Source organism: Platichthys flesus, chromosome 21 (genome assembly GCF_949316205.1).
Source record: "Platichthys flesus chromosome 21, fPlaFle2.1, whole genome shotgun sequence".
In the NCBI taxonomy this organism is placed as follows: Eukaryota; Metazoa; Chordata; class Actinopteri; order Pleuronectiformes; family Pleuronectidae; genus Platichthys; species Platichthys flesus.
Window position 1 is genome coordinate 11,235,957 of NC_084965.1, and position 25,096 is coordinate 11,261,052.

Sequence of the window (25,096 nt, forward strand, 5' to 3'; positions counted from 1 at the left end):
TGGCGACACCCAGTTGTTAAATTATTATACGACGCTGAATAATCGTTTCGAGTATTTAATGAATTCTATTTTAAAGTTATAACTTGAAAAATGCTTTATTTTAAAGTGGTTTCTTCCGAGCCCGTTCAATCACAGTCCGCTCTAATCTCGCGTGATTTCAAGTGTTGATATAATTCTACAGGGCAGAGTGGACTGGACTGAAAAGCTACAGCTAAAGGTAAACACACAACTCATTACAAATACCACAGCTTATTCATCAATGTGTTATATCGTGTTTTGATGTCTTCTATGTCCTGATCGGACTTTCGTTTGTAAAAAGACACCGCGAATGAGCTATTTCTCTCCCGCAAACCAGCATGAGCCCCGTTAGTGATGTAGTCAGCAACCGCTATCTTTACAACACGTCTCTGCTATCGTCGTTATTAGTTTTTAATTCGGTTGGAAAAATGTTTTACATGCTCGAATCCACGTGCACTTGCATGGACGCTGTCAACGCCAAAAAGTGATGCAACTTCCGGGTTCTTCGTGGTGGCGTTCAGGTCCGCTGTGCTTCACTGTACGGGGGGGGGGGGGGGGGGGGGGGGGGGGGGGGGGGTCTGTGTCAGTCTGTGTGTCAGTTGTCACATACTCAAGTATGGAGGTAAGAGGAGATCAAGTCAAAACACAGTTAGATTTTTAGTATCTGCCACTCATTCTCTCCAGCTCTGTATTATTTACTTTTTGTCTTTGTCAATTTATAGGATCTTTTAGGTAAATAATAATATCAATAATACTTATAATAATATTGAATTGTATTTAAAAAGCATGTCAATGTTCAAAAACACTTCATATCGGTTAAAAATAGATGAAGCAAATAGAAAATACGAAATATACATAATTAATTACGCATTGAAGGCATTTCTGAAAAGGTGAATTTAAAGTTATATTTTGAAGGTGTAAAGTTCGGTGCACTCACTGTCGCTCACTATGACAAGTCAAACGTCTGTTGTGAAGAATAGTGTAAATTGGGAAATGTCATTTTATGAATATGTAAATCTACAAATGTCACTGTTTTTCCGGAATGCTCCAGCATGCCCTGTGAAGCGCAGGCTCGGTTTGTTATTCTGTACGGGTCTCAGAAGGGTCAAGCTCAGTCCATAGCAGAGGGGATAGCTGAGGAGGCCCAGGACCATGGACTGGGAGCTGAACTCAGCTGCTTGAGTGAGAATGAGAAGGTAAATTTTCTGATTTGTAAGGATATTAATCTATAATTTTTTTTTATATGGACTGTGGAAACAGAAGTCATTGATTATTCATATGGTTCCAGTACAATTTGGAGAAGGAGAATGCCCCCTTGGTCTTTATTCTGTCTACTACTGGAGACGGGGAGCCGCCCGACAATGCCCTGCAATTTGTAAAGCGCATCAAGGAGAAGACTCTCTCCACTGACCACTATAAACACCTTAGCTATGCACTTTTAGGTAAATTCCATCAAGCATTATGAGGGTCTGCAGTAGCTCTCTTTGCAGCGTGTGTGTCAAATGCTCCAAACCATTCTTCACTATCTGAATGTTTCTGGCTCGAGACATCATCACCTGTTTCCCTCTGTCTGCTCCAGCGTTAGGAGACACAAACTATGCAAATTTCTGCAACTGTGGGAAAACAGTTGAGCGTCGTCTACAGGAACTTGGAGCCACGCAATTCTATGCTTCAGGATATGCAGATGATGGTGTAGGGTAAGTTCTGCAGGGAACTTAAGTGGTGACCTTCAGTTTTCTCCATTAACATCTGTCTTATCATCTTATCCATCTCTTCTTTTGAGTACTCTGCTGTCATTTCTCATCTTCTAAACTTTGCTCTCTCCAGTCTGGAGGTGGTGGTGGACCCCTGGCTTGAAGGACTGTGGAAAGCAATTAAAGGAGCATTATCAATAATGGCTTCTGACAGGAAAGGGGAGTCGAGGGATTTACCGAAGGAAACTCCTGATTCACAGATATCAGACGTCAAACTTAACCTCCTAAGCCTTAGTGATGAGCAGAATTGCAAGTCACTCACGGCATCTGTCGACCCGGACTCCAAATATGCACCTGTAGCTTCAGCTTCTGCCTCTGCTAATTCAAATCTCAGGGCTACTTCTCCTGGGTCTCGTGGTACCGACAGTGTTTCTGCATCAGCACCGCAGACACAGGCCGGGGCTGCTGAAGTTCCCCCTGTTGCATTGTCAGCCTCTCTGACATGCTCCGTGCCCCCGCTGTCAGAGTGTGCTCTCAATGTTCCTGCTCTGCCTCCGCCGTACCTGGATGTCTCTCTCCAGGATGTGGGCACAATGGAACAGGTGAGGAATGATGCTGCTAATAATTTTGTTTTATCTGTGCCTTAGTTTAAACCTTTTTCTTCTTCTTATTTTTTTTTTTTTTCCAGATTGTTGAACAGCCAAACAAAGAAAGTCTTCACGAGGTTCCCATAAACAGGGCGGTGCACCTGACCAGTGGAGATTCAGTCAAGACCGGCCTTCTCTTAGAGTTGGACATCTCTGTAAGTTGGACAGAATAAAGTCAGTTCAGTTTTTTAATCCTGCAGTGTGAATTCAGACAGTTGTAGTTGGCAGGTTAAACTTAAGATGCGTCCTCTTTGTTCTCAGGCTCACCCAACGATAGCATATGAGCCGGGGGATTCGTTTGATGTGTTCTGCCCAAACAGAGCCGCAGAGGTGGAGGAGATGCTCCACAGATTGGGCCTTCACGACCAGAGGAACTGCCATGTCCATGTTTCCCTAAAAAAGGATCATAAGAAAAGAGGTGGGGTTGCATTTGTCACATCATTTTATCATGCTTATTTACACTACACAACAGTAAACCGCTCTGACAACACAATATCACTTATGCACATTTCATATATATGTTTTTACTTTCCAAAAGGTTCTGGTTTTATTATTGTCAGGATCATTTTCTAATGCCCTCTGCTCCCCGGCTGCAGGTGCCCAGGTGCCATCCTACATCCACCAGAGCCTTTCTTTGCTGTACTTGCTCACTTGGTGTCTGGAGATCAGAAGCGTCCCTAAGAAGGTAGAGTACAGTGTGTCCAAACATTACTCTGCAGCGACTGACTTTGTAAATTGCATCAACCGAGCCAGTCAACCTGTGTGTCAGCATAATAAGAGGGGAGTAGTTTCCTGTTTTACTTAAGTGTCATGTTTTTTTCCAGCCAGCGCACACTTCTTTTATTCCAATTCTCCAAAGAGGAGCAGTGTGTTTCTCTTCAGGCAGAAGTGCAATTACACTTTGACTGGTTCCCTCGGCACTGGTTTCTTCACTGAGCACACCTATCGGTACTGACACAGTCTGTTACGACCCCAAATGTTTGCAGGGGTCCATAGTTTGTTTTAATGAGCTCAGGCGGGACTGCATTTACTTGGTCTTGCTCGAGGCTGAAATAATGAGTTTTGTTTGGACAATGGAGATTAACACATTTGGTGAACATGTAACACGCACCTTGACCTTTGGCGAGGTCACCCAGGTCTCTTGTTTCCCTCAGTACCGAGCAGTGTCTACTACAGAGTCGTTTAACGTAGGAGTGAAGGCTGATTGTATCCATCTCCATTGCAGAGACAAAAGCCAGATGTGAGTGGGTTTCTTGATCAGTGGGAAAGGGGTTTAAGTCCCTTTACTCACAGTGGCTGACACGTCCTCCACTCCTTAGCCTGTGTCTAATATCCATCTCCCATATTCTGGCTCAACATTGTGTCCTCATCTTGATTATGCAAGTTAAATTGATTATTCAATAAGAAAAAACTGCCATATTCTAATGAAATTGAAAACTATTAATTTCCCTCTGGCATGAGCTGCATCAGTAATTCCCTGGCTTTTGTAAACAGTGTGCGCACCAAATGCCAAAATGAAGACAATTTGTTAAAATGTCAAAATATGGCAGCAAGCCGGTCGCTCCTCAAGAAAAAAAAAAAACAATTTAAAATATTGTGCAGTCTGCAGCACACACTTAACATAAAAATAAAATGTTCTGCGATAAGATTGAGGGGACTATTACAAAATAATTGTCCAAATGCCCGTGATTATTTTCCACTTTTCAGCCCCAGTCTGAGTCGTAACAGCCCCGATCCATCGACTTCCCTGCTGCTTACTTGTGCACACTCCTTCTCTCCAGTGTTATTAAACGCCTGCACGGAAATTGATTGCTGCAGGTCAGAGTGTTGTCTACACACTTACAAGGCAGTAAAGGCAGTCAGGATTTTATTTTACAACGCCTGCCTATGTAGTCCATGCAGTTTATCTGTTTTTACAAAAGCGTTTACAGCACCTATAATTTTTTAAAAGCCATGATTTTTGAGGATAGTGAAATATAATAACCCCAGCAGACTCTTATAGTGAGTACACTACCCAATACTATGTGTAATAGCGTCATATAAACCTAGGTATACTTGCACCTGTCTCACCGTTTCTACTGAGACAAATGTGAGAATATATCACACATTCCCTCTGACATTTAAATTCACCATCGCTTGACACGAGTCAAATACTGGTGAAGTGCTGGGTCTATTGAATGGATTTGGAAGATGAGGGTAATAATTCTTTGAGTACAAGCAAGAATGTGCTACTGATCTGTGCCTATGTGCACTCGTAAACTATAATGAATCACTGAAACTCTCCAGAAGACTCGGCGCTACAAATATTTAGAGGTTCTCGTTGCTGTATGGGATTGATAAATGGTTTTCAGAATAAAATCAAATAACTCTTAATGTTTAGCAGCTGTTGCATACATTTTTTTCTCCCTGAACCCTTTTTAATCCCGCAATTTAAATAACTGCCTACAGAAAGAATAATAAACAGTTATCGATGAAATGTCTCCTAAGCTTCAGCTTGTCTTCTGCAGATTTAACGTATGAATTGATTTTGATTAATTTGCCCGAGGATTAGAAGAATGCCTCTATTCATTCCTCCATGGCTTGAAAAGCATTTAAAAGCTAAATGATAGTTTGATGGGGCAGAAAGTGATTGTGCATATTAAATTGTCTGTATTCCTTAACTGAGTTATTGTCAGGCTGCTCTACCTTTTCATTTACAGAGTAAACGTGAAAGGATTTATATTTTATGGTCACTGTGCACAGTGTGGCACTGATGTTTCTCCTGCACAGAATGTATTTACCGGCTCCTCTTTTTACAGCGGTGAGCGGGCGCCTGAGTAAGCGACTTCACGTGCAATTTCTCTCTCTGTCAGGCGTTTCTACGAGCGCTGGTGGAGCACACGGCCGATGGCGTGCAGAGGAGGAGACTGCAGGAGCTCTGCAGCAAACAAGGCGCCGCAGATTACAACCTGTACATGAGAGACCCGAGCCTCAGCGTCTCGGAGCTGCTGGCAGCCTTTCCGTCCTGCTCGCCGCCTCTCAGCCTCCTCATAGGTCAGAATCCCTGCTGTTTTCTCACACAGTCAATCAGTCATGAGGTCCAAAAGTATTGTGTGTCTATATCTATCTGTGGTATTTTGTAAAAAACGTCTACATCACTTCATTGGGCAAACAAGTACAACATCTGATCAAAAATCCCATTTATTTAGCTTTTTTTCATTCGAATTTACTCAATCTTAAAGTTACTAGACAAATCCAGTAACTAATGAGTAATATGAATATCCTGACATGTTTTTAAGGATGTTTTTCATGTGTTTCATTATTTATTTTATTATAATAGATTAATATTTAATTAAAGCTGGCTTTCATGTCGGTTTAAGTGAAAGGGGAATTACAGTGATTGACATGTGGGTGTGATTTCGGCTGCCCCCTGTTCAAGACATCAGTGGAATAATTCCCTTCGGAAACGAGTCATTTCACTTTTAATGAGACCTCAGGTTATGTCAAGTCTACCATCTGTATTCAGGCGGGTTTGCCTATTTGGTTGGTTTTAAACCAGTAGGGGTCACTGCAGCCCCAGTTAACAGAGATTTGTGTGCACTGTTGACAGATCGACTTTGTGAGAGCATTTAATTGCACTGAATAGTCAAGACACTGGTCATCGGCGGGCTCCCCGAAGGGTAATTTCCTTGTCTCAAGTCCAGTATTTTTTTGCTGTGGTTATGATTGTGTTATTGCAGCTACAAGTAAAGAGCCACTCTCTCAGTTTTTATTACGATCCAACTCCCTGCCAATAATACCGATCATCTATCTTGCTGCTGTGTGCAATCCACACCACCCCGTCTTTGACCCTTTGAGCCAGCTGTTGGTGTAAAACTAACATTTTCTCTCAGCTCATTAGGACAGTTGGCCGCTCCTTCACTACAGATCTAATAAGATTTGACTGAAACTTACCAGACAGTGAAATGAGTTGGCTGCAGCTTCACACACAACTTGAACCGTCCTCTAAAAGCAGCTGTGTCACAGCCATCGGCCCCACCTCAATGTCAGTTATTCCCGGCCTTTACTTTCCAACCGCAGCCCCTTTTCCGGTGGTGAGCCGATGCAGAAATTGGCAAATCAGGCCCTCGTGAAAAATATGCATTCGGAGACCCTTCAGGGCAACAGCTGTTACTTTCGGGTACACAGGGCCGTTCACTGGTGAGCCGCTGAGCTGAGCAAGGACACATAACGCACAGACTCGGCCTGGGTCGTAGGTTAATGGTCAACTCGGACTCAGTGTGTCAGAGTTAAAGCATTTTTTTGCACAGTTCTCGGTTCATTAGCCCGACCCTGGGGAAGGTGTTTGCTGATCAGAGTTTATGCTGTAATACACTGACGATAAATAATGAGGAGAGATATGTGGAGGTCCAGATTTCTGTTGGCCGAGTGCAGACGGGGTCTAAAAGTAAATGATGGGTGTGAACCGAGAAGGATGCCTGCCTCTCACAGTCAGCTCTCCTGTTATATGCTCCATTGTTTCATATTGTGTGTCAGATAAAAAAAGGTTTGGGTTCATAGCCTCCGGGAACTGACCGCTGTCCGTGAGCATCTTTTTTCAATTTACTTTACTGCAGGGCTCAAATAGTATTGTACCAGGTTTATTCTTTCTTTTTTTTTTCTTTGTGACCTGTGGTAGAAAGTAAACTTAACTGAAGTAAAGTAAAGAGAATATGTCTGTATCTCAAGAGGCTGGGGCTCTTTCTCTATCCAGAGAAGTTTCCTGGTCACAGAGAATGTACTGCAAATCACAAATCCCCCCTTTTAAATCTTTTTTATTTAAAATATAATAAAATTCTCGAGAATACATTTTAAATGGTTCTGGGAAAAGCATGAGCTAGCAGCTTCTTTTCTCCGAACTTGAATTAAGCATTTGAAAGCAGCGGGAAAAAGTAAAGATGAGCAAAACCTTCCCACAGAGAATTCATCATCATGCTTTAATGCTAACAGCCTCCTTAATTTCATCCGCAGCCAAAGAAACTATCCATATATCTTAAGATATATAACTTCTATGCTCAACCACATTGCTATCTCCCCCCCCACTAAAATGTTGCCTCTGCATATATATTCCGACACAGAGACTTTGGAGATGGAATAGATTATAACACTGTGCAGTGTGATCGATGATACCCCCTGAAAATGATCATCTCTGAAAAACATTGCTGGAACCCTGGGACTGTATTTTTACAGAACTTTTCTTTTTTTCCCCCCATTGTGAAATACATATTTTCAGATGTATCCTCAAGCCACTTACTGCGAAAGAGAAACGGTGTTGCGCTTTAAAAGTGATCTATTCTTTGTATCCAGCAGCGGTATGATGATGATGCAGTGATGTGAGATGATGGATTGATTGTCCTCTGCTCGAGACATGTACTGTCTCTCTGTGAAAGAACTTGAGCGCCGTGCGGCTGCAGCAGATCGTGTTAACGGGCATGATGCGGCCATTCGCTGAGAGGGGCTCTCGCTGAAGGATTGCAGAATATGTTGTATGTGATGATTGTCCAGAAACTATAAGAAAAGTCCAGATACGTACTTCCTGCCCCTTCATAGAAAACTTTCAAATCGTGAAGTCTTTTCTTTTTTTTTTGGTCCATTCTGCTGCAGCTTACTGATTTTTATTTATGAAGATTTATTTACAAATGACTCACTGTGGGTTGGATCTACAGAACAAGCATATTGATTATATCAAAGCGAGGCCAGCCTGTAATCTTAGCTCTCTGGGTCAAAGTTGCCTGTCCATCCAGTCGAACATCTTTGTAAGTTTGTCCTTCTCAGCGGGGCAGAGGTGATGAGGATCTACAACATAAGTTTGTGTCGTATGAGAACATTTTGGTTTATATACATCCTGCATAGAAAAGCCTGGAGAACTGTGTGGGTTTAAACAGCTTTAACTCTCCTATGCTAAGACATCTTGGTCTCCCTGAGACTTCCTCCAACAGATTTTCTTTCCATCAGCCTTAATCAAACATATCAACAAGAAGAGACATTGTCTCTTAGTACATATACAAACAAAATGACGAACACACTATCCATATACATACTTCTGTATTCCCTCGAGATACCATATGTTTATTTGCACAGCTTCAAACAAGTTGTACTGCGAATAGCGCAAGAAACGAAAAGCTTTAGGCCTTATGTTTATCTTGTTTAGATTTTCTCCAAGTAATTGGAGTCATTAAATTTTAGTTAATCAGTCATTAGATCACTATTTATTAATCTAAAACAAATATGAAGGAATAGAAGGATTCTGGTTAAGTCAAAGGAAATGTGGCAGGGTTGTGCAGGGTCTATGTTTTTGTGCAAAAGCTTTCTTCCAGAATTTTCAGAGTTTCACGCGTCATCTTTAAAAAAAAAAAAAAAAACTCAGCTCAAAGAGATTAAATAGACGTCACAGTGTGGAGCTGCCTTACTCACATACTGAGCTGTTAAGATATCAGCGAAATCCACAAATGGAGAAGAGAGCAGATTTCGTCCAGCTGTTTGTCTTCCCAAGCACTTTGGCAGAAAAATGTGTTATTGTGGGGCCTCAGCTGGTACATATGGCGCACCGTTACTTTCCCAGGTTCATCTGTCACTGAAATACAAATGGAATGTGAGGGAGTGCATAGCAAGCACATCACACGACTCTCAATCATTCTCTTTGCTCACTTCTAATAGTTTGTGGCGGCCACAGCATCGCAAATGGCGTATCCTGTTGCTGCGGCTTCAGAAGATGCCTCTGACTCATGCTAATTTGCCAGACTTTTCCGACATCACCTCCCAGATGCAATGCACAGTACATATTACGCAAAAGAGGGCACCTTCATGGCTGGCATTGAAATAAGGTCTGCATAAGCAATCTGTCTCCTGGTGGCTCCACATCTGGACACATGGGATTCCATAACCCTGAGTTTGTAATTTTCATAAATATAGAAGTGTGTCCTAGAAACAAGAGCGTAACCTGGGTGGGGGCTGCCGAGGATGGATCGGCAGGGAGGACGTCTCAATGGAGCGAGATGACTTTCAGTTGTTATGTCTCCGCTCTGTCAGAGGTGTCTGTGAAACTAAATCTTAGCATGACGGCAGGATGACTGACAGTTGTGCTTGCCTTTCAGAGCATGTGCCGAAACTGCAGCCCAGGCCTTATTCAGCAGCCAGGTAAGATGACAGAGAATGTTGTACTGCAAATAATGGGGCTCTTTTAGTATCATGTCTCTGGAATAACACGTGTCCGTATGCATTTGTCTTATTTTGAGCAGATGATCACGTAGACCTATATCTAAAAACACCTGCCTCACTCTGGGCTTGAATAATATGTGGTCTTGGTCGTTTTTCCAACTGGTGTTTGGTTATGGAAATTATTCAGAAAAAAAGATTTAGCCTTCATGAAAAAAACATGTTTTACCATTTATAACAGTGATGCATCTGAACCATGGCATCTTAAGGAAATAAATGATCATCTTATTAATTTAAAAATGGTAACCTTTTATCATTTTCTCAGCTTCAACAGAAATATGTTTTTCTTTCCTCTGGCATCTTTAGAAATGCTGAATGAGAAACCTGATTAAATCTTTTTGAATAGTTGCCATCTTCCAAATTAGATTGTATAGAAGATACAGAGTAGTTCTAAATTATAGGTACATCCCGAAAAATCAGGCTTCGGTTGGAGATTGATGATGAGAGGAGGATGTATTTTGTGCCAAAGTTCATAATTGTACATTTCCTTATGATTTAAACTGTAAATAGCAATTTTATGTTGCCATCCTGGGACAATTATAAATATTGTTTGGGGGTCTTGTGACCTTCTCACCTTTTTTTTGTAAATGGGTTGTTAATATTTCATCCCTGTGCTTGTGTCATGATATTTCACTCCTTCAGTTTGTTTATATGCACTACGAGGCAGTTAGAGTATGCATGATGAGATTTATATCGATCGTGCTCTATTGGCAGCCGTGCCGTGCCGTCCACTGGAGATCTGCTATTTTGCCAATGCCTCTGCAGTGTTGGATTCGGCCGTTCAAATTATCTGACATCTGAGAGATTGAGTTGTAAAATGGCTCCAGGAATAGTTTGAAAGTGTTTAGCATTTTCATATTTTTTCGATATTTAGAGACATTTAGAAACCGCTTTAAAAAGTAGCCCAACCTATGTATGCAAGTATCTAAAGTTTGTTATGAAATGCAGAACATAACCGTCTCTGTCTATCTTCAAAAACCACACATTTCTTCCGAGAGCATATCCTCTCCTAACACCTCTAACAGCCTCACATGCCAAACTAGCACTTACTTAGGTTCACTTCTCTACCTGATCTCCAACTCCCACTGAACAGACTCAGCACTTAACACTTACTTCAAGGTCTCCTACTGTACTGAATGTCGCCACTCAGTTGTAAACTGCTTTAGATATAGATTCCCTAGTTATACCTTGATCAGTCCATGTCCTATGTGTCTTTGTTTAGATATAAACATCCCGTAAGGTCAGCGATGAAGGGTTGATGAATAATGGACTGTAAATATTGTTTTGCCTTCAGCAGGTCGCGCTTAGTTTAAATAGGCTCAAGTGTTCCTTCTTTTTGCCTCACTTAGCCAGTCATTGATCTGCTCTTCCTGTTAAGCTAGTGCCCATTAACTTTGCTTTAAAGCTCATGTGGAACAGCATCATCTAACGAAATGTCAAAACTTCTCCACTCCTCTCATTAGTCCCTCACTTAGCTGCTGGTGTGTGTGTGTTTGTGTGTGTGTGTGTGCACCAGTCTATGTTTGTGTGGAGAGAAGGAGAACGGACAGGAGAGACAGTGGCTGTAGTTTATCAGATGGTGCAGAGACATTAGAGGCCTGCATTATTGATGCTGTGGTCAATAGAGGTCTCCAGTGGCCCACAGGAACTGCAGAGTGAAGGATGAGGGAGCGAGAGAAGGCTTCAGCCAGCAGTGAGGACCAGACTGGGGAGAAGGGAGAGGCGGTTTTATTGACGACAGACAGAAAGTTAAAAAAAAACCCATCTCGCTCCCATAAGTGTATTTTTAAGTCTAGAATGAAGCTGAAGAAGATGTTATTGGGTTTTTTATATCCAGCAGGGGAACTTTTGTCCCTGGAGGGGGCTTATGTAGTTGATGGTGGTGGTGGGGGTATGTGGAAAGAAGGTGATAAGTGTCCCAGCTTATTTGAGAAACGTTAAATTATGATTTAATAAACAATTGTCAAATGGTTTAGATCATAGAATGTAAAAAAAGATGGAAGACGCATTTCAACCTCGTCCCGTCAAACAGACAAATTAATCTAAAATATCTTGGAACGTCACCATCTTGCTCTCTTGATTTCATTTGGAGCCATGTGTCTGTGCTGCAGTGATTGTGGTGTGGAGCCACAGTGTCACACACTCAACCAGCCAATCGCTACTCAGTCTCTATCTATCATTACATTGAACTCCAATTTATTACATAAAATAACTAAACCTTAACTTAACGGCAAAATAAACATTTGATCTAACATGTACTCTGACTTCCCTGTGAGGTTCATGTCCCATTCACTAACATGGGGGCAGCAGGGTATACGACATATACTAGAGCCTGCCACCAGGGGGCGATCAAGTTGTTGATGGAAGAGGAATTGAGCTCATCTGACTGGACATCGTCAGGCAATAGAAAACATTCGAGAACCACTGGTGCCGATTTATAATTTAACCCACACCGAGGGGCATGTCTATATTTGTAAATGCCGTTCGACTCGCACGTCACGTATCCTTGTAACTTTGTTCAGCTGCTGAAATGTGAATTTTTTTATTGACGGGCTCTCTGTGTGAATCATTTGACGCAGTGTTGTCCTGTCTCGAGATTTATCCTGGCTCGTAATACTCGTGTCTTTCTGTACCCATCTGTTCTGCCTTGGCTTGTCTATATTTCACTCCATTTTACACTTCTTAGTCTCTGTGCATCTTCCCGCTTGTCACTGCCTGTTTGTATGTCTTGCACACCCTCTCTCACCCACTGTTGTTGTTTCCCCGCTCCCTGTCTTCCTCCGTCTTCAACTCTCTGTGGTCTCATCTCCGCAGCTCCTGTCTCAAGCATCCAGGCAAGCTGCATTTTGTCTTCAACGTGGTCGAGTTCCCAGCATGCTTTGGACGGCCTGCTGGGAGGCGAGGTTTGTGTACCGGTTGGCTGTTTGACCTCATCAATCGTGGCCTGGTTTTCCCGGAGAGGGTGGAGCGCTCTGGCGGCCCGGCTCTGCCTAAGGTAATGAGCACCCTGGAAACTAGACTGTGCAAATTTGCGAGCTCTTGTTTGGCTTATCCATTTTTAAGTGTTCAAATTTGCAAGAACAAGAGTTCACAAGTTCTCTCACAGCAACCCCCCTCCCCCCACACTCATAGGGAGGAAAAACACATGTAGCTCTGCACACCTTCCATACTTTCTTAATTTTTTCTAATAAGAACGCCCACAGAGCCCATTCCTCAAATCCTCAAATATTAAAGTTCGAGACATCACTGAATAAAAGAAAAGGTGGAATATCAGAAAACTTCGGTTTCTGGAATGAGGGATGCAACCGGTTTGTACTACATGTTTTAAAAACTCCTCTGGAAACTCAGTTTGAATTCATGAGACGCTGAATAAAACAGAAGCTTTGGGCCAGTTGACTGTGGTTGATTACAAAAATGAATTTAAATTAGAGCAGGTAAATCTCCACCACAGCCTCTATGGATTCCAGTTGGAGCTTGTGCGTTTTCTCATTAGTATGTCTTAGAATATTAAGTACATCAATTAATAGATTGGTAGGCCCACAGTGGCTTCTCAGCATTTTTGTAATTACTCTCATTATTTTGAATGCTTTCTAATGGCCTCTGACCCTAGATCCATGTGAGCTTGAGACCCAACTGCTCCTTCCGGCCTCCCTCTGATCTGTCGCTGCCCTTCATCATGGTCGGCCCGGGCACAGGCGTTGCCCCCTTCATCGGTTTCCTCCAGCAAAGGTATCGCGAATTTGACACTACATTATCTTGTTAACACACCATAATAATATCTCCTTTATATAAAGGTGATTATCTCATTGCCAGGAGAGGAGTTTGCCATTTGTTTTTATCTCCCCTGGTGAGTCATGTTCGACTTCAGGAATTTTCCGGGGAAACTGAGAAGCTCTCTCACCTCGCTTTCCTGCTTCTTTTACATTTTCGCTACCCTGTTCTCAAGATTTAAAAAAATAAAAGCACACAAACGTTCCTGCACCAACTTCCAGAAGTTTGTGACATCATGTTGCGTGGAAAAAGTGCAGCCTCAGTGTCTAGACTTCACAAAAAAAACAAGAAGAAGAGGACAAAGACAGTTTATCAAGAGAGAGGCATAGCATTTTTGCAAATGTCTCCACCAAGTGCATGTGGTAATGCCCTTGATCCCGTGCCCCTGTTATTAAGACAAGAAGTGCTGCTGAAGTCGGCCTGTCAAACGTCCATGTCGAGCGTCAGAACCATGCGGGTTGTGTGCTGATTGGTGCGCTGCGTGTCACGGATTATTCGGGCTGAAACTTCTGCGCCCCGTGATGAATATTCATGGCGGTTGAAAGTGATGTGCGTGAAGTGCACATCATCTACGGATATTTCCAAAGTAATCTGCAGAGGCAATTAAACGAGGCCCCGCTCAAAGCCTGTAAAAGTCCATGTCATGTACATCTCATAAGACATAATTAATCTCGTGGCAAGGTCGGTGATCACGTTAGGGATTATTTCAGATACTTCACTCGTCTCTCAACTGGGGAAAAGAAGCCGTCTTTCAATCCACGCACTTATGACTTGACGTGTAATGAACAGTGAGGAGTCGAAGCAGCACCTGGCGCTTTATTGATTTGAAAGTATTAAGTTCTGTAGGTGGTGTCCGCATTGTTGGTGTAAATCGTTGCTTGTAATTGCTGATGAGCTGCCGCTGGGATATTGACTGTTAGCTGGGTGCGTCATAGTTCTCTTCAGTTTGTTTAAGTCTCGATACTTGAGGAGTGGAATCAGGAAAGGCTTTTGTTTAAAGTCTCCGAATTGAAGGGGTGAAAGGAGACCTGGAGAAGATGACCTGCCAGACGATGAATGTGACTCGAGCCTCTCTTATTCAGGCTGATGGCCATTTGTTGATGCAGGCCCATAGCCGCCATGACTCCGAGAAGGTGGAGTGAACATTTTTAGTCCGACTGACATGTCTGACTTCTGGGTGGCTTTGTATAAATGAGGTTGTGCCCCAGTCAACTCCAATTGTCTCTGAATCCCCCGGAAGTCTCCTCTGTTGTGGCGGGCGGCGTCGGCCGGGGGTGATTGCTCTGAGAGGTGACACGGCATCTGCCTGAGCGATGGCGCGGCTGGGATTGTCTGAAGAAGGTGAGTGGTCTTCTGGGGGTGGGAGGTGTTTGTGCCTTCAGGATGCGGGAGCACTGAAGATGGCAGGCGGTTTTCTTTTTTTGTGGACTGACCTGGTCACAGTGCTCGCAGACAGACTCCTCTCCTTGGTGGCAGTGGTGGTGTTAGGCAGTGGTATCAACATATCAGTCTTACTTTGATCCTTCCAGCGCTGCCCAAACAATTCTCTGTAAAATCGAACATTTTGATATGCACATTTAAATGTTAATGCTCTGTCCTTGCCAACCTGCTCGTCAACTGAGGCCTCAACTGGGCTTTTTCAAGGGCTTTGTTTCATAAACCCAAAAATCTACAAGCCCTTTACAAAATGCCTCCTTCAAAGTTCAATGTTTTGGATTTTGAAAATGCCTTTTGTTTAATTCCAAATGTATTTTGCTTTTCGGCTCTTTCGCTGTTGAGAGTAAAAACCCAGTGTGAAAGGGTTTGCCAGCCTCTCAGTCTCTTCTCCCTCTCTGGGCCTCTCATCCTCTCCCCTGCCAGCTGCATTTTGTGCTGGACGACTGTAAAAACCTGTCCTGGTGCGCGGCATTGTACAGCATCTGACTTGTGATTCCAAACAAAGCCTCAGCGGCTGACGCTGCGCTCTGACAGGAGATAACAATCACCAGTTTGTCAACGGGACGCCGAAATCTGCCTCGAGGCCCCAGGAAGGTCCTATTAGCAGCAAAACAACATCGGGGCACTTTTATCTTCCTACCTCTCCACTTTTCCACTCCCACTGTTAATCAATGGCTGTTTTCAGGAGTACGTTGTATGAGTTTGTAGTGCTGGTTACAAGTAGAAGAAGGTCAGCGCCTCACTTGGTGGTACTGGGTTTTAATAAGGCCCCCAATTGATCGAGTATTGATTGCTGTTGTTCGCGTGGAAGGATTTTATGGAGAATGTTATTTTCAGTGTCTTTCTGTTTTTCCGCTCGGAGCATTGACAATTAAACAATTATCGTATTTTAACTGAGTTGTTATTCTTAATCTCCTTAGCAGCTCTAATAAGCTTTTATTTTGGAAAAATTAATACCAAGGTATGCCAGTAGGCATACTTGGATCATTCAATAAGACAAATTGTGTTAAAGTTTGTGTGTGTGTGGATAAATATTGAGTCTCCATTTATAGCCAGACAGATGATTATAATTAGCATCTTGCTGCTCAACCTCGTCCTGTATTATGAAAACATTTTGGATTCAGCTGTCGTTTGTTTACTTTTTTTTTGGGGGGGGGGGGGTTGTTCTTGCTGTATTATTATTATTTCTGCCTAAAAAGCCACTCTGCACCAGTTGCACGGAGCTGTAGAGAAAACAGATGAAACCTATGAGATAATTGTGATGTTTACCAAGTCCTCACCTCAGCTTCCCTTGCAGTCCCCCCCCCCCCCCCCCCCCGCTGATCAGCTGAATAGCACTGAAAGGCAGCCGCCTCTGATTTCGACCCCAAATGGAGTGCTCTGTAGATGCTGGCTTCCCCCTGGGATTGCATTGCAGGCGGTTATAGTGTGGCTATGTGATGTGATGTGATTTGTATTCAGGGAAAGGCGCCGGTGTGGTCTACTCAGAATGGAATCCAGGTTTTTCATATTGGTATTGATTCCTTTAGGGCAGGCGGCAAGAGGAGAGAGACGAGCACACTAAAATGAGTTTACTCGAGGCTGTCTGCAGATCAGAAGAATCTCGTCCAGGATGCTAATGGCTGGGATCTGAGTGTTTGGATCAGCCCGGCCAGACAGCTCTCTTACCAAGCCTCATTCACAGATATAAAGTTCAAACAAACTTCTTTTTCTTTTTTTATTAGCTCGTCAACTTCTAATTAAATTAATGGAGAGCAAAGCTTTGTTTTGGTATTGTCCATCAGACATTTGCATTGATTTTGTTTTTTTCACTCAAGCTAATTAGTCTGGAGTCGCAACGAAACGATTGACTGATCTGTTCATGAATATGAAACAGTAAATATACTTCTTCATTCTAGGAAATGTCAGGAAACAGAGAAAAAACAAATCCATGACGTCCTCACATTTCTTTCAATGCAAATAAATTAAACTTTTCAGTGACAGAAAAAGAAAGAGACAGGCTAAAAGCAGGGCATGTTTGGGATAAAAGAGTTGTCCCTCTAAATCCCCTTTTAACCTCCTACATTTGAATTTTAAATGAACCATTACAAATTCGGTGAAAATTAGCATAAAAGACTAAATGGATTCTGACAATTGAGAATTTTCTTTTGACTGAGAAGTCAAACTTCTTGCCACCTTGTCCTCAGTGACTTTATCATGCTTTAAAAAAACTAGAATTTTAATAGTCTCGAACAGTATGAACACTTTTATTGTTCCCACATGAAACTTGAAGTGCCACCTCAGGATTTTGTCCCTGCTGGAAGGCACTAATGTCCTCTGAAGGGACCCACCCCAGAGTTTGAAAACCACTGATGATGTCAAATGTCTCTCTTCTCCAAAATATGCTTTTGACTATTGTCAAAGAAAAGTTTCTCTGTGCTCAACTTAAACTGAAGTTGAGGTTTGTTCTTTGTTTGGAACCCAGTATATATACTGAGTGAGGATAACGGACCTGAGCCCTGGTACGTTGGTACCTCTTGGGACCTGTAAGGACGGGTCAGCCGGGTTTCGGACCAAAAATTATGAAATCATATTCGGGTTCAAGTCAGTCAAGCAATAACAATGCAAGTCACAAACCCGGTGCAGCTTTTACATTGACAGCATTGGGCTCAGGTCAGATTCCCACATAAAAAGCTTTTGCCTTCTGGTCAGTCTCTGTTTGTTTTCTCTCACCTCGGATGGATTTTAGACTCATCCACCCTGATACAAACAGACAGATCTCTTCTTAAAACCTTTATTTTTGTGAAAGCTTTAACAAATGATTGACATTGGGGTCTTTATTACTTATTTACACTCACTCATCCTATAGACATGATTTTATCAATTTTTTTGTTCTATTTTCTCAGCTTCTGTTGTTTTATTTTATTGTCTGGTGTTATTTTCTTTATCGTTAAGAGAAGTGCTAAATAAATAAAGTGTACGACTGTTATTATTATATTACTTTGAGTAATGCAGGAGACGTCTTCAATCCATTGAGCTTTTGAACAGAACAGATTTTTTCAGGTTTCAGAAAGATAACAGTACTTTTGGTGCCAAAAAACCACATTGGACACAAGTTATGATTCAAAGCATGTCAACATTTTTTTGGTAAAAACTTTTCTCTTCTCCTCTCGAAATAATTGATTGATCAAACTATAATTTGAGCACCGAATTTGTGTGGAAGTCACCCAAATTTTTAAGCTCCTACACACAGTTGGCCACCATTTGAATGTTTTTTGTACTGGAAAACACAGGGCATGATTCCATCAGTTCATGAATAGCAAAGGATTGGATCTATAGGAGGGAAGCAGCACCTTATCCTCAGAGTGCAGCAGTGCAGCACAAAGGGCCGGGTCTCAATGCCTCTCTTTGGCGTCCCTGAGCCCCTCGTCGTGGTCGGTCAACCCCCTCCAGACAGGGCTCACAGATAATACCGGGCGCTTCAGAGAGTCACCTGACTGATGGCATCATGAAAGGTTGGGGGGGGTCAACTGTCGTTATCTGGGTAGAGGCCTGTCACCTTTTCAGCAGGTGTGCAGCACAGATAGAGGACCGCCGTCCTCAGAGCAGCTTTGTGCCACTGCGTTGCCTATTGCCTGCAAAGGATTCTGGGAGCTTTGCCAGACGCTCGAGCCACAAGAGAAATCACCTTTGCATGAGCAGTGTTTTTTGAACCCACATAAACGCACGAGCAACACACACGAAGGGCGAGGCCTACTTTAGTTTTCCTGTCTAAAGTGATTAGATCTGTCCTCCTGTTCGGGTGAAATTTAATAATACATATAATTGTCATCGTTGTTTCCGTGCATTAGGCAATCGTGGCACTCGGCGGACTGTCACTGGAGAAAGAGCTTAACGGTGTCACTACTCTTCTTTAACCTCTGCCGCGGGAAAGGACTTCCTCTCCCCCCCCCATCTGGTCTGGTCGTCTGCTAGTATTGATTGACCGCTAACCCTCCGTTGTTTGACTTTCAGAGAGCGGGAGAGGCAGGCGAACCCCGAGGCTGCGTTTGGCGAGACCTGGCTGTTCTTCGGCTGTCGCCACAGAGACGGGGACTACCTGTTCAGGTAAGCTGTGTGTGTCTGTTCTCAGTCAGGTGGTCCGACCCTCATTTACATTCACACCTCCTCCATAGACTCTACCTGACCTCTCGTACTGCTCTTGCCGCCCACGTCCCTTTTCACCTTGCCACGGCGTATTGAAATATATCACCTGTATAATATACATTTTATCATCTGTATGTATCATGTGGGTGTCTTATCTTCGATTATATGTTTGAGTTTCACGAACACTGTGCTGCCTTCTCAGCTCAAGGATGTGTCATAAGGTCTTTGGACAGAAAACCGACAAAGCCAAATGTTTTTCTTCCTACGGGTATAAAGCATCAAGGATACAAGCATCTTGTTGCATTGGCCTTTAACTGTGAAAGCAGGATATTGCACAGAGGTTATGTGACTGTTTATCAAAGCTGGGTATTTGAAGGCTTTGCTATGTTATGAATCCTATTCAAAGCTGATAAAATATCCTGGTTTCCTCAGCTCAGGAGCTAATGATTGTAATGAGTCTCTCAGAAAACCTTTAATATTCCTCCGCTTTTCATTTCTTCTTTTCATTTCAGGCAACCTTTTTAGCAATTATGTGATATTAAGGTGGCATTTGTGGATATTGCGAAAAAATTAAAAGTTGCATATAAGTAAATATTTAGTTCATCCTTAGGGGAGAAATTGTAAAACCCCCAGAGAATTATCACACAGCTCTGAAGTTCAACTCATGTCTCTGGAACATTTTAGAAGCCTTCAGATATGTTTTGTTTTTACAACTTGATTGTTTTGATTGACTCTCACAGCTCTCATTGGGCTGAATTCTTAGACGGGCTTTAATGCGCACTTTGTTCAAATTAATCTGAATACATGAGTGAACGCAGTGAAACAAGATTTAACACTTGTCTTTAATGCCTCCTCTGCTGAATAGACCATAGTGTGACACAAAGCTGTATTCTAGATAGGAAGTGATGTTCTCTATAGTGAGAGATGTGGAAACAAAAAAAGTCAATATTGGCCAGTGAGATAATTTTCATCATAATAAGTATTTGTTAATGATACCTGGCTCAAATTATTGGATGGAAATTGTATCCAACTAAATTTAACCGAATATTATACTAACTTTCTTCTATTGATCTTGTTTTGAGGCACGGTGTAGTGACATCACCCTGTGAGTGGATCACCCCCCCCCCCACTCCTTAATTGATCGGCTTTTTCCTAGTATCAGTAGCGCGCATGTACTGAACGCAGGGCCACCGATCGACTTCTTTTTGTAGGATTAAACAGCATGAATGGATTAGCATCCTTAATCACACGCGAATAGATCAGAGAGGATGTTGTTTGTTCCCCTTGGTGTCCTCTATCCCTTCGTTAAACAGCAGCTCACAGCCAGGTAGCAGGTAGTGTGTGTTCACAGGGCGGGCGTCTCTGATGATCAGCCCCCCCCCCCCCACGGCGTTGACCAAAGCAATTAGTCAGTTTTTTCGTGAGCCACCCGTGAAGAGTTGTACTTAATTTAAATAGGTTAGCAGAATGAGAACAACATACCTGCCTGCATTCATCTCCATTGGATTCCCTTTAGAAGTAAGTAAGTGCAACTTGATCGCCTCGGAATTTAGGAACCTGCTTAGCATAGTCGGTGCCACCTCTCAGTGTCCCAGATTTTTATTTTTTACAGAAAAGTTCGAAACCTGAACTTTCATAAATGGCTTTTTATGCTTATAAATATAATAATATTATTAAGGCAGGATGTGCCCAACGTTGCAGCGAAAGCAAACAAAGCTTTGCGATCTGCCTCAATCACCCAACAGCACTCAAACGTCCCTGTGAGAGGTTGATGCCAATCTGGCTGCTTGTCACATCAAACTTGTCCTCCCCTTTTCCCCGGCGCTGCACTTATCCTTCTCCCCCCACTCCGATTTCCCAGCCTCTTTATGGCATGTGATTTCATGCTGCAGGGGGAAATGTGACTGGGACGCCTGCTGGGTTCACGTCAGGGTCCGGGATATTGCCACAGGCTGTTATGAGTGTATATATGTGTGTGTGTGTGGCACTCTGAGGAGTTTCAGGTTGTGCCTCTCAGAAATTCTCGACTGTTATTGTGTTTTTCTAAAAAATAAAAGTCACTGTCCTTTGCCGTCCAGCGGTTCCTGTTCCCCTCACATGGTTATTTACGATTCTCAATCAGACGTCAAGCAGCAGGATTCCAATAACCTCCGCTCTGATTGTTCACGTTGTTGCCCCGGTGTTCAAACACATTTCACAATCACGCATCTCGGTCGAAAGAACAAGATTCTTTTAATAGCTCTGTCTTCAATCAAAGGTTAACCGGTGAGCGTAGCTGAAGAAGCAATAATCCTGCACACATTTGGCACAGGGGGAAAAAAAAGAGAACAATACTTTTCTCTCACTTCAGTATTCTGTGTCTGTGTGTTATTGAAAAGTGCCCTTTTTTAGTCTAGGGGTTACTGCACAATACACAGACCCCTGAGGCGAAGACCTTCACCCATGGTCGTGTGTGTGTGTGTGTGTGTGTGTGTGTGTGTGTGTGTGTGTGTGTGTGTGTGTGTGTGTGTGTGTGTGTGTGTGTGTGTGTGTGTGTGTGCGGTTTTACTCATTCCGACTGCTTAACTTTAAACATGATGCTCTGAGCCACAGTAAACTTGACTCCCTCACTGCCTTCTTCCTCCTCCTCCTCCTCCTCCTCTTGCAATAGCACCCCAGGCCCTGTAAAAACTCTGAGGCAGACGAAGGAGTAGTTGGCAAGCAGAACCAGCGATGGGGAGCAAGGTTACACAAATCTGTAAGGCTGGAAGGAATTATTCTAAAAAGATGCTTACAACAGTGACTTGACCTTGCTTATGAAATCAGATTATTTTATTTTTTTTGGCACTTTTCTCGTTAAGCAAGACAAATTGGTTGTCTGACTAAAACCCCTTGCCTGTGAGAGTTGTATCCTATTGAGCTTGACAGAATTTTTTTGTCCATCTGAGATGTTCTGGGTTATATGCTGGTTGAAGCTGTTGCTAAATATCTTAGGGGGAAGAATTGAGTTGAATTGTTGGCAGTGTTGAGCCAAGAGTTTCAAATGTGATTTCTTTGTTATAAAAAACATCAACATGTATTTGCTGCTTTCTCCACAAAGTTGGACCCCCATTCACGGTTACATGATAGACTCACTTTCACCATTCACGACAACATTGCAGGAAAAACAGTGTGTGGATGTTGACTTTGCCCACTGTCTCCTGTTCCTCCAGAGAGGAGCTGGAGGGCTTCGTGACCAGCGGTGTCCTAAACCACCTCAAGGTGTGTTTCTCGAGAGACGCCCCGGAGCAGGAGGAGCAGAAGGAGGTCGCCACCTCGGTAGCTCGACCCAGATACGTCCAGCACAACCTGCTGCTCAACAGCCGTGACGTCACCGATATCCTGCTCAAACGGAACGGCTCCCTCTACGTCTGCGGGTGAGACCGACTCAACGGTCAGACTGTTTACAGCAGCGGTGCCCTGATGTCCACCTGGGATGTTCCCGTCATGTTGTGGCTCAGTTTTTCAGTGAATCGTGATGTTCCAATCTGTTGTTATAGCAAATATATTCAATATATCAAATTACTCGGAAAAAAAACCTACTTGAGCAATTAGCACGTTGATTGAAGCATTTTATTTACCGTGGGAGTTTCTTGAAACGCAGTGATCTCTATTACAAAAGGTAAAAATCTTGTTTTAACGCGGCTGTGTTCAAAACAAATTACACATCCCAATTTGCAGGGGTAAAAACAAAGAGAAACAAAGGAAATAGCTCTAATTTCTCAAAGGAGGAGGGGGATGAGTTTCTGTATTTTCTTCTCACCATCAACAATTCCCGTCGAAAAATCATGAGAACGACATTGAGTGCCTCCCATTAACAACTATTGTTTTGTGTATCCAAAACCCGATTGAGCGTAGTCTCCTGTGCCGTGGAGCTGGAAGTGACACAGCCAAGCTGATTAACTACCTGTCGAGCAGCGAGCGTCTCTGTTTCAGAGCGAGGGTCTGAATTCATGGAGGAAAAAAAAACAACAATAGCTGCCGAAGTGCTTTGCTCGAGGGCGAGTTATTGAGCGGGAAGAGAATCGCACTCGCGTAACCCTCACACACTATTCGAGGTATAATCAGTCGCAACGTTCCGCTCACATCACTTTGCTGCCCTCACCCTGATGCAGCGCTTTGTAGAAGCTTGTAGCATTCATAGCGTATATGCACCCCCCCCCCATCCCCTCTTCACAACAACAACAACTTGATCTATCTGCCCGTTCAAACACAGCGAGGTGCGTACCGAGTCAAGTCTTGTCAACATTTATGTATCTCAATATCACATCCTTTGTTTCCCCTCTCTCGTCACTGCCTTACCTCCGAGTGAAAGGACTTTTGAAACCTCTCAACTGAGTGAGTCCAAAAAAATATTCATCACCGCTGGATGATGAATCTCCCCCAATGTGCTGCGACAGCCAGATAGAGATTTCAGCAATTTCCTCCCAGGATGCACTCCTGCACTCGCTGGTTCTACAAACAGCTTAGGCCACAGGGCACCGTCTCAGAAGACGTATTTATTAATTGTGTTTCCCCTCATTTCCTCCCAATATATTCAAACTGTTTTCTACCTCATCCAGGGATGCAAAGAACATGGCTAAGGATGTGAACGACACCCTGGTGGAGATGGTCCGAGCCGAGCTTCAGGTGGACCAACTGGAGGCCATGAAGAGACTGGCGGGGCTGAGAGAGGAGAAACGCTACCTGCAGGACATCTGGGGCTGACGGAGGACATGCTGAGCTTTTCTTTTTTACAACCTAAATAAAAAGTAAAAAAAGAATCAGCATGCTCAGCTGTAACCTCTAGAACCATTAAATCGCGGATGCTGAAGCCTGGAGGTAGTTTACACCACCCAGCGCTACCAAGATGGAATGTACATTGCTAGCCCGGGGGTAGCGGTTCACTACATCATCTCGGGCTTGGCTGTTTGAACAGAAATGACCTTGGTCGGGGCAATAGTGTCGGAGATTGGTCCTGCAGTGTGAACATGTGTGTTTCAGTGGAGAAAAGCCTCCACCGCTCCTCCTGGTGTTTACTACCGTCGGTAGCGTCTGGTGAGACGGAGAGCGGGATGACGCTCCAGCCTGGATTGAAACAACACAATCATCTCAAGTTCTTAAACTGTACACACACTCACACAAACACACACTCTCACATCTCTCAATAGTTGTGAGGACACTCGTTGACATTATGCATTCCCTAGCCCCTTTACCCATCACAACTAAATACCTAACCCTAAAACCAAGTCTTAACGCTCAGACAGTCCACTGACTCCGTGAGTATCAATGATGGTGTTAAACCAAAATTGGCCCTCATAACCATGGATAGACACTCACACAAGCACACACGCACACACAAACATAACAAATCTTATTGTCATTCAGGGACAAATTATTATTTAATATTTTTCATGCAATATTTTATTTTTTGAGAATATGCCAAACCACCTCTCTGCATTAAAGTTTACCTCCAAAGTCAATTTTTTTTATTACAAAGGAAAAATGACAGTAAATTGGCTTGATTTTGTTTTCCTCCAGTATTATACAGGATCATCATATTTTCATCCTAAACACTGTGGATAATGGACTTTTTATCCTATTTTGGAAATAATGATAATTAGTATGGGATCCCCCCCAAACAAAAACAATCTGTCAGTTTCCTAAATAGAGTCCACGGAGTTGACTTTGTCATTAATTCCTCATAACACCATGTAAGTGCTGAGTACACACGTTGTGCCTCTGAAGGACGATGTGCTGCTCTGTGCAGACGGACCGTTAGTCCTGCCAAAACAACCCAAATCTTCCAGACTGTGGTGAAAACAAACCCAACTGGTCCCAGTGTGCTGAGGAATAAAAAGTCATCTCAGTGTGAACCGCTGCTGTCTTCAGTTCTTCTTGTGCTCACACAGGCTGCGTTTGACCTCACCGCACATGCATTTGCGGGTGTGTGCGGGAGGAAGTTTTTCCTGCATTATCGGGAGGCAAAGGAAATTGTTTGGGAGATAATGAACGCTGATTGATTGGGGGGGGGATTGTTGTTTTTTTTAATGCGGAGCTAATTTGATTGTTCAGGGTGACTTTGGTCAGAAGATGAAAGCACTCTTTGCTAATTGAAGGCTTTTCGCGATGGGCTGCTTCGAGCAGCGCAGGGCCCCAGAGAGAGGCTTCCCA

General features: G+C 43.2%; 1 protein-coding gene across 2 annotated transcripts; it reads left to right on the plus strand.

Annotated features, from left to right (window-relative positions):
- The first annotated feature begins 21 nt into the window (after positions 1 to 21).
- mtrr (5-methyltetrahydrofolate-homocysteine methyltransferase reductase) lies at positions 22 to 24,798 on the plus strand. Of its 2 annotated transcripts, none has more exons than XM_062379220.1 (15): positions 22 to 217; positions 1,070 to 1,214; positions 1,307 to 1,460; positions 1,598 to 1,715; positions 1,846 to 2,314; positions 2,401 to 2,514; positions 2,621 to 2,777; positions 2,956 to 3,044; positions 5,212 to 5,392; positions 9,472 to 9,514; positions 12,407 to 12,587; positions 13,203 to 13,321; positions 18,794 to 18,886; positions 22,117 to 22,320; positions 23,506 to 24,798. In XM_062379220.1, the coding sequence occupies exons 2-15, from the start codon at positions 1,071 to 1,073 to the stop codon at positions 23,648 to 23,650; spliced, it is 2,211 nt and encodes a 736-aa protein (XP_062235204.1). In that variant the 5' UTR covers positions 22 to 217; position 1,070; the 3' UTR covers positions 23,651 to 24,798. The 2 variants fall into 2 exon arrangements, with proteins under 2 accessions (XP_062235204.1, XP_062235205.1); XM_062379221.1 differs by lacking the exon at positions 22 to 217 and adding an exon at positions 614 to 640.
- Positions 24,799 to 25,096: the final 298 nt, after the last annotated feature.

Bases quoted from the DNA above. Each gene is read 5' to 3' on its own strand.
- mtrr (XM_062379220.1), top strand. From the start codon at position 1,071: ATGCCCTGTGAAGCGCAGGCTCGGTTTGTTATTCTGTACGGGTCTCAG. The intron at 1,215-1,306 runs GTAAATTTTCTG...ATATGGTTCCAG, and splicing joins GCTTGAGTGAGAATGAGAAG to TACAATTTGGAGAAGGAGAA. The intron at 18,887-22,116 runs GTAAGCTGTGTG...CTGTTCCTCCAG, and splicing joins GACGGGGACTACCTGTTCAG to AGAGGAGCTGGAGGGCTTCG.